The 9542-nt window shown below is 45.7% G+C and overlaps 1 protein-coding gene across 2 annotated transcripts; it reads right to left on the bottom strand.

The window, feature by feature from the left end:
• Nucleotides 1-771: 771 nt before the first annotated feature.
• On the bottom strand, nucleotides 772-6425 carry LOC147881611 (uncharacterized). 2 transcript variants are annotated; one of them, XM_087401427.1, is made up of 11 exons: nucleotides 5296-6425; nucleotides 5009-5166; nucleotides 4718-4812; nucleotides 4285-4583; nucleotides 3961-4191; nucleotides 2776-3744; nucleotides 2439-2599; nucleotides 2165-2241; nucleotides 1899-2046; nucleotides 1647-1796; nucleotides 772-1562 (listed from the first exon to the last, which is right to left on the bottom strand). In XM_087401427.1, exons 1-11 carry the CDS (start codon nucleotides 5573-5575, stop codon nucleotides 1194-1196), a joined length of 2937 nt encoding a protein of 978 aa, XP_087257553.1. In that variant the 5' UTR covers nucleotides 5576-6425; the 3' UTR covers nucleotides 772-1193. The 2 variants fall into 2 exon arrangements, with proteins under 2 accessions (XP_087257553.1, XP_087257552.1); XM_087401426.1 differs by having other exon boundaries at nucleotides 3961-4583.
• Nucleotides 6426-9542: the final 3117 nt, after the last annotated feature.

The raw sequence follows: 9542 nt of genomic DNA, 5'->3' as shown, positions 1-9542 counted from the left end.
GGTCTTTGACGCAACTCTATAATCTAAGCACTTAGAATGCTTGCCAGGCATTTGTCAGAGTGCAAGGCAGGGCATGTTTCCGCCAAGCATTCTGCACACACTGAGCATTTGAGGCGTAAGCAGAACTGGGCGTCAACATTCACATGACTATATCTTTAGATGGCCAGTTTCAAGTGGATAAACTCATAATTAGAGCAGGTAGAAGATGATTTGAAGACATACTATCCATGTGCAGAAGTTACACTATGTGAGGAATCAAATCTTAACCCTAAAAGAGTTTCGTGTAAAGTTACTCGCAGAACGTCAACTCATCCATTTATGTGATTGCATGTCTCCACCTCTCGTCTTCAATATGGTGTATGGCTTTTGTTGCTCAAAGGTTGTATGGGACTTTCTCTCAATGTTTAACTAATAACTCAAGCATTTTTTGATTGAATATTTTAGTGAAAATGCTGTATGAATTTCCGAAGACCTCTTGGTAGTGGGCTCAAAGTATTTGCTTTGCCTAACGCTAATAATTCCAAAACCAATCCAATCCAACATAATCCATTTCTAAGTCAATTCCGTGTGATAAGTTGTCAATCATAGTCCAATTGCCAGCCTAAGTATTTAGGTGATAAAAGTATGTTGCATTGCCACTACCTCAATAAGTAAATGCACACCGAAGTTGAAAATTTGATGGGTTAGAAAAATCTTATGAAAGTGTCTTTTTTAAGCCATTTACTTGTAGTCAAATCCATCTAAAACAGAACCGACTCATGATCGTGACGAAAAATTTTACAGCGTCTCCAATAGCATATCTGGTAACTCAATGGCCAAGTACAAATAAAGTACACGACGGGCCCCTTTGAGGATCCGCTAAAATAGAAGTGTGGAGCGCCGTGGTGATGCACGAGCTCGACAAAGAACCGACCAGCCGCGGGGTAGAACAGGAAGAATAAGCGATGGATGAAGCGACGGAAAGGGGCCATGGAAGGTGTTCGCGGCTGACAATTCTTCGAAGGAAGGAGGAGGTCGAGATTCGACGGATGAAGAGGAGCAGCGGAGCACGTAAGAGGGTGCATCCAAAGGAGCGGGAGGATGTCCGAAGGATGAACTAGAGCAGAGGAGGACTAATTGAAAGGGTTGTGCCAAAGGAGGGGGGGGCTGGCGGCAATCGATGGAGGGGGGAGAGATGGAAGGTGGTGGGCAACTCAGAATTCTTCGAAGGAGAGGCGGGGGGCGTGGGAGGCGATGGGGGGGAGGTAAGCAGCTTTGAGCTGCTGGTAAGAGAGCTTGGAGGAGGGAACGGGGCCGGCGTGGTGGTGGCGGAGGAGGTTACGTGAAGAGGCGGAGGCGCCATCTCCGGCAACCAGCAAAGACCCGCTGTAGCTGATCATCGGCGGACTTACGCTCCCCGCTCGAGCACGTATGTTATATTCGCCGGAAATCCGACTGCTCCGGCTTCCGTTGTATGGCGGCGGCGTCACACTCCATCCCTCCGTCGCCCTTGCTCCGTAGTAGCACGGCGTTGAGCAGCCGCTGTTGTCTATCACTATGTCGCCCTCCAGAATTCGTAACACCTGCAGCCAACTTCCAACCCCGTATGAGATTTCCGTCGTCACCCCGTTGGGTATTCCGTCGCTCTTTGTCGTACTTCAGCTCACCTGCGACATCCGTGGCCGCCTCTCCGCCTCCTTCCGAATGCACAGCGACGCCGCATGCAGCATGCAGTAGACCTCGTACTCCACGTACTGCCCCTCCAGCCTCGGATCCATCTGCCCTTGCATCGCTCCTTCTTCCAGCAGCGGACGTGCCTGCAGCTCCACGGATCAAATATCCGATCGTTTCCAACCCCACAGATTTTCGTCAATCGATGGAAAAGTAACTCATGCTCGCGGTTCGCTTCTTTATCTCACCCATTCCGTCAAGCATTGCTGCCCCTTCGGCCGAGTGATGTCCACGGCTTTCCGGCCCGTCGCCAGCTCCAAGAGCACCACCCCGAAAGAATACACGTCCGCCTTCTCCGTCACTTGGCCGCTTTGAGCGTATTCCGGCGCCAAATAGCTGTGGAATTTGAACCATGTCAATTCATCAGGTCATGTAAACGCGACCGATCGAGTCGGGAGGTTTTCTAATCGCCGGTAATGGATGGAGGATGCAGAGGTGAGAAGAAATTGGATACCCGAATGTGCCTATCACCCGAGTCTGCACGCCGAGGTCACCGTCGGGTTGCCATCTCGCCAAACCGAAGTCTCCAACCTGAAAAAGATAACGCGTTTCAGCTCGTTCCGGAAAGCAACGCGGTGAAAATTGTCGCAGGTAGGTTGTGCCCTGCTAGATAAGGTGGAGATGATGAGAGGGCCGCGGATCGAATGATTCTCGACGAATTGTTCAAATAGCAAGGCGACATGATCCACCCGCAAATATTTCCATCCGTCCTTGTCTAAAAGACCAACCATAGGTTCGAAGTCGTGCGTGAGCAGAATGTTGTTGGGACGCATATCGCGGTGGATGATGCAACCAACGCGACACTCTTCGTGTAGATAGCGCAATCCACGAGCAGCTCCCACCGCGATCTTCTGACGGGAAGCCCACAGCAACGGCTCGCGATCTGAGCCTGCAGAGGATGATCACACGACGAATTTCCGTCAACAATCTCGACATTCCCGATCGAGCGAGCTCAAGAAAAGTACGACGAATTCAGAGTTACAGCTGACAGTGAATCTAACAATGGATTGCAGGTGAAAGTGAAATCGATCGATCAGGAGACGAGGGAACGATCAAGCAACAGACCGTAGAGATGCGCATCGAGCGATCTGTTGCAGATGAACTCGTACACGAGCAATCGTCGCTTCTCCTCGACGCAGTAGCCGATGAGCATCACGACGTTGCGGTGCTGCGCGCAGCTCAACACCTCGACCTCGGAGCAGAACTCGATATCGCCCTGGGAGCTGGCGAGCTTGTGCTGTTTGACGGCCACGGCCTGGCCATCGGGAAGCACCCCACGGTGCACAGATCCGAAGCCCCCCTCCGCCAGGAAGTTGGCCTTGGAGAAGCCGCCTGTGGCGAGCTCAAGCTCGGCGAAGGAGAATCGCCGAGGCGGTTTGCCGAAAACAGGAGCTTGGTGCTGGCAGATGGAACACAATGGCGGAGGCCCTGCCGGTGCGTGATGCCTGCCGAGCGCCATAGCCTTCCTCACGCTCGAAGTGCGCTCCAAATCTCCCTCGCCATCGCCGAGCTGCTCATGCAAAAGCACAGACGACGACGATCGTAGCTTGGCGCCCTCTCGATGATCCCACTCGGAGAATTTCTCCAATAGCTCCCTCGTCGTCACCACCCTCCGGCCGCTCGTCGATCCGGTGCCACCTCTCGGTTGATCGACATATTCTTCGTCGGCCAACGCTTGCCTCGAGCACCTCACGATCTCCTTCCGGCGAGACGATGTCGATGCATTCCCCGCCTTGGAGCTACAGCCGCTGCCGCTGCCGCTGCCTCCTCCTCCTCCGCCATTCATCATGGACTGCGGACATCCTGCACGAGCCCCCACTCTCGGCGCGGCGCTGCTGTTGTCGAGTGATATCATACCTCTGCTGCTCGGTGGAGTCGCATTTGTGGGAGATGGGGATCTCGAAGCTCGACCTTGCTTCGGATTAGTCGATCTGGTGGGAGTGCTCCAGATTTCGGATTTCGGAGTGGTATTGGCAGAATTCGGTCTGCTGCCAATGAAGGACGCAGGCTTCCATGGTTCCCTGAAAAAGCTTCCTGCTTTCACAGACAAGATCATCACAACCAACATTCAATTTATCTCGTCGACGCAATTTGATTGCAAAACAAGATCGAGCTTCCTGCTTTCACAGTCTGGACAAGATCATCACAACGAGCATCCCATTTATCTCGACAGAATTCGATTGCAAAACAAGATCGGACTGCATGCAGCTGAAGATCGAAGTAGAAACGATACCCGAAAAACTCCTTTACCTTCAAGAAATTTTGTTTCCACCCACGGCTCCGTCGTCATGCGGAACGACCTGTCAAATATGCCTTCAGGATCTTCAGGGCTTCCGCTCGCCGGGGTGCACAGAGGCCCTGAGTGATCGACCTGAAACTCAGACAGAAAGTCGTTATCCCCGTAATGTGAAAGGCAATCGCCGTCAACGTTCGAAACATCCTCCGGTTCCGGAAGTGCGAAGTGATCCTGGTCCGTCGAATCTGCACAGACGAGCTTTGAGTCTTGTAAGAGTACGCGAGGCTGATCGTCACTGGGAGGAGGAGATGTTGCATGGCTACATGCGGAGGATGTACCGGTCTCAGTTGCTGTAAAGGGCGTTTCTCCATCAGGACTGCTCCTGCTCCCACAGGAGCTCGCATCGCTGTAGGCAGGCCGGAGATTTGTCTTGCCTTTCGTCTCGGAGATGGTTAATCTGCGCGATGCGTCCACTGGAATTTTACAAATCTTCCTAGTCACCAGTGTTTCGGATTCTCTCCCTCGCCGACTTGATCCTTTGAGATTGAGTCGTAGAACTTTGGACCCGGATTGGCTCACAAGCACCAGGTTGCAACGCAGCTGTTCCATGCAAATCTTCCCTTCCATCTTCAGCTGCCTGAGAACAACCAAATCACGGAAATTTCATGCGCAAGTAGAGCTTGAGGTGTGTCACAACGATGTAATATTGTTCACAGCGGACGTCTCCCAGCTATGGCGATGCTAGATCGGCCTTGATACACTGGAATTCACCTGTCCAATACGACCCAACTTGCCTCAGTTTGTTGAGCGACCACTGCGATTGCTTCCCGCCCTCCATGCGGCACAACCTTCACGCTCACTTTCGCCTGCCAAACTTAAACCGGAAAGAGGAAGACACAGTGAAAAACAACTTAGCGGAGACAGGATATTCATCGTTGTATCATTGCAAAATTTCACTTCTCTCCCTGAATGATTGACACAACCAATTGGGAAAACAACTCCAGCCCGAGAATTAAATCAGAACATTTCCAAGTAGCAGAATTTAACTTCCTGAAAGTTCACCTTTTTGGCATTACAAAGCATTTGTAGTTCCTGCATCATTGATGAACACGTATCGTTGATTTCCTCTTCGAACTCCTGCAGTTTTCCGTTCTTCAGCCCCCTCCTCAACACACGCGCGCAATCTCCAGAGAAGATTGGCAAATTCCATAGCTTCCGACCTGACAACAGATGAACATAAAGCAACAGATGCGCTAACTTAGAGGACCGCCAAAGCAAATTAGCTTTGGCTCAACTATCAGTTTGAGATTCATTACAACCTACAGTGGACTGTGGAGAGACCAACTTACCCCCGGGCCATAATGCCAAGAGGGTGATATGATCCCCAGATTGCACCACGTTCGTAAGTGCCCATTCTAAAGCGTGCCTCGTTATTTTTGCCGCGTTCACAGCCACAACGATACTGTCGGTTGGATACACCGGCGTTGAAGCCGAAACTCGATCTCTTCTCTTGTGAGGATTTCTAAAAACTGATGCAGCCCTTCTCCCACTTGGTATAACCTGAATAGAGCTAGATTCGATGGAAGCCTTCTTCTTCTTCGAACTCACGCCTGACCCAACGGAACTCATGATCCCTACTGTCCACACTGACACTGGCGGAGAAATAATTCAGGCTCACCGGCTTGCGGCGTTTTTCACTCGCCAGTCGCCACGCTGTAGGAGAATTGCACTTTCTGAACCAGTCTGAGCTGTGGTTTCAGATGTAGAGTGTGGCGAAGCTACTACCGCACGGACATCCTTAGGATGTCCATTTTCGATAAAGGAGTGACACAGGGGGTGCGCAATTGAGCAACGCATTACCCCAAGTGGTAATTGCTTCGCAGTTCCAGTAACGAGGACGAGTACAGCTGTTCCGGAGTAGGGTGTCCTGATCAGCTGTCTGCCTCCAAAGGAGGAAAGCTGGACTCTCTTGCGACTACATGATGTATTACGGCCATGATGCTCGTGAAACGTCCTACCCTGCGCAGAAATTTTCTTGGCAACGAGAGTGGTGTGCGTGAAACGAAAACCGTAAATCAAAGACAGCTAGGCCGGTGATGCTGTGGTCAGAAACTAGTACAGGGTGTCTGATATGCGTCTCAACATGCATACTGCGTTGACGGGAGGGAAGAGGACGAAGGCTAACGGAGGGGGAAGGGTTGTGAGGTGGATAAGCGACAAGTGCGTGGGGAGAAAGGCAAAAGAGAGGTGATGATGAGGAAGATGGGGAGGGGGGCGTGAATCCACAAGGTAGAGGGAGTTTGAACGATCGTGAGCGGTGAGCATGAGTGAAGAAATGCGGTGGGGAGCAGAAATCCAAGGCGTGCAAAATGATCAGGATCAGTTGCAAACGAGCAAGCAGATCAAAGACACAGAGAAAGAGATAGAGAAAGAGCAAACAGTTGTGGGTTAGAAAGTCGAGGCTCCTATTGTTGTTCTAAAATCCTACAAGACTTTGTAAGTTGTAATGCAAACCACACGAAAGACAGAGAGATAGAGAGAGAGAGAGAGAGAGCGCAAACAGTTGTGGGTTAGAAAGTCGAGGCTCCTATTGTTGTTCTAAAATCCTTCAAGACCTTGTAAGTTGTAATGCAAACCACATGAAAGACAGAGAGATAGAGAGAGAGAGAGAGCGCAAACAGTTGTGGGTTTCAAAGTCGAGGCTCCTATTGTTGCTCTTCAAATTAAACCTTCAAGATCTTGTAATGTAAACCATATCAAAGACGAAGAGAAATGTAAACCACATGAAAGAGAGAGAGAGAGAGAGAGAGCGCGCATACAGTTGTGGGTTTCAAAGTCTAGGCTCCTATTGTCGTTCTTAAAATTCAAGATCTTGTAATGTAAACCACATCAAAGACGCTCAGAAAGAGAGAAAGAGAGAGAGAAAGAGTTCTTGGTTTGAGAGTCTAGGTTCCTATTGTTCTTCTTAAATCATTCAAACCTAATGTTGTGGCTTTGAGTGTTTTGTAACCTTGTAATGGACACGTAGCATTCAAACCTTGGGTTTGAGAGTCGAGGCTCCTATTGTTCTTCTTAAATGATTCAAACCTAATGTTGTGGCTTTGAGTGCTTTATAACGTTGTAATGGACACCTTGCATTCAAACCTTGTGTTGTTGTATTCAATCCTTGTGTTGTGGGTTGACAATATTGTAACCTTGTAATGAAAACCTTGGCATTTGTAACCAATAAAGTAGTTATTTCTTTTTGGGTTTTATTTAGCCTTCACTTTAGTCTAGCCCCCACAGCTTTGACGAGTTTCTCCTCCTTTTTCCTAGCACATGCTGCCCTCTCGATATCTCACCCACTCCTTTTGCTCTTTGTGTTTTTAATTAATTCATACATCTCTCCCTCACATGGCCCCCTTCCAAGTTTTCTTCCCTTCTTTCTCTCCCACTTTGATCCTCACCTTGACCAATCTTGGGATCTTTTCTCACCCCTTGTCCCACCCCTAAGAAAGGTCCTTCTTACATTTAAAGATTAGGATGACTAGACTCTCCTTTTTCCATTTTACTACAATCTACACAGACATTCCACACTATTTCATGAATACCTTTAATACTCCTAAAGAATAGAGTCACGCCAGTCCACTCACATAGCTAATGGCATCCTTTGATCAAGCAACATGCGATTCTCAGGGGGGTCACTATGTATAAACTCTCTATATCACGTGCGTTCAAGGCTTGTTTGTAAAATCCCTTATCTGTAGATTTTTCATTAATAAAATGTACCCTTTTTCTATACAAATCTGTAATTTTTTTCTAAAATCATTTTAAATATTCCCTTATGTAAGTTAAATTCTGTAAATTTTAGAAATTAAAAATATCCTTTTGTTGAACTCACGTGATAGGGTTACATAAGATGAGTGACCCCCCGAGATGCGATTTTGAGTTTTAACAAATGACATACCATTTCTAGTCACCATTTAGCATTGAAATAATAGATTTTGCTCCTTATGAGATTAAGAACCTTTGGGGGACTTTTAAAACCATGTATACCATCGTTTCACTTAACTATATATATATATATATATAACAAGTGATATTAAGGATGTTACAATCCACAAACTCATCATTAAAAGATTGCACATGAATTTCCAAGATTCATGATTTTTCCCTCATGGAATGTAGAATGAGTGGACACTTAATTTTTTCAATTCAATTTAGAAACATACAAGTTTCCATTAAATTTACATAATTCATTTGCTTATAAAATTAGAAAATGGTCCTTGGTAGATTTTTTTTTTTGGTTATCAGTTAAATTTCATTTAGACAAATGAGGAGTATGTTAATTACAGTTATAACCAATGTAATGCACCTTCGGGACATTATGGTTTGAGCATTTCCTCGATTTCAACATTCGTTATATAAATTTTATTGATATCTTGAACTATTTATTGTAGGATAGCTTCAAGTGGAAAGCTTGATAAGATGCTTACATGATTTTATGATCTTTTTGATTTTATGAATTTGCCTTTCTTTTCAATTGGGGGGCCTACTTTAATACCATTTTTCTTTGAATTCATGTGCCTACATTAACCCTCAAAGACCTACTACTATAGGTTTAAAGATTCTACAAAACAACCCATTTTATCACCATTGTTTAAACTAGGAACAATATGGTCTCATTAATAAAAATGTAAAGTTTAGTCGAATTGATGTTAGGAAAGTGCTCAAGTATGGTCTAAACACCTAAAACTTTGGGCCATCTAATTGCTTTGATGTAAATTAATAAAGTATGAGAAATAGAGGTCCTCATATTGTCCATTCCTATACCCATTTAAGTTGTTAGAGATCTAATTTTATTAAATCAATCATCCATTCATCTAAATGCATGTTAGAATTTTGTGACATTCAAAGTCCCTATCACTAGCAATCACTCTAATTATGCTTATAACACAACGATACACATTTTATCATATAAGAATATTATAGAGATATTATACCCTTGAGTGGGCATGGGAAAAAACCCCATGGAAGCTGCCAAAAAAAACTCTATAAGAAACCTTATTAATAGCTTGGTTTTTAAAAATGGTACCATTGTGGAGGCAAAATCTTCAAGGCACTCCTAAGATTGAATCTTAAGGATTATTATTCAATGATGTGGGCAAATATGCAATCAATTTTCATATGGATTGCAGCAAGTGCCTCTTAGGAAGTGACAAATTATTCTAGTAGCTTAATCTATGTCACTAAAAAGAACATTGACTTCATGTGTACAGTGTGACTTACAATTAGATAGTCAATATGTACTAATCATGGAAACTCTGTCCAAGGATATGATATGCTCCATATCATACGTGACAGCATCATGAAAGGAATGCAAATAATAAATGAAGCACTATCGGGTATTAAGTCAGAAATATTACATGTTATGTAATTTGAAGATATCAGCTTTAAAGTAAAAAGTACACGTTCTCTTAATATAAAACATATGATTTAAAAAGGTTATGTAAATCCATGTTCATGAATTTGAATAAGCCCAACTTGCAAATCCATGTTCATGAATTTGAATAAGCCCAACTTGCATGACACATATTTGTCTATATAATTGGACTTT

The sequence above is a fragment of the Dipteris shenzhenensis genome, chromosome 30, assembly GCF_047967505.1.
Source record: "Dipteris shenzhenensis isolate YYH24624 ecotype China chromosome 30, Dip_SZ_1.0, whole genome shotgun sequence".
NCBI classification, from domain to species: domain Eukaryota; kingdom Viridiplantae; phylum Streptophyta; class Polypodiopsida; order Gleicheniales; family Dipteridaceae; genus Dipteris; species Dipteris shenzhenensis.
The sequence above is the reverse complement of the archived record's forward strand: the minus strand, read 5'-3'. Positions and strand labels throughout refer to the sequence as shown.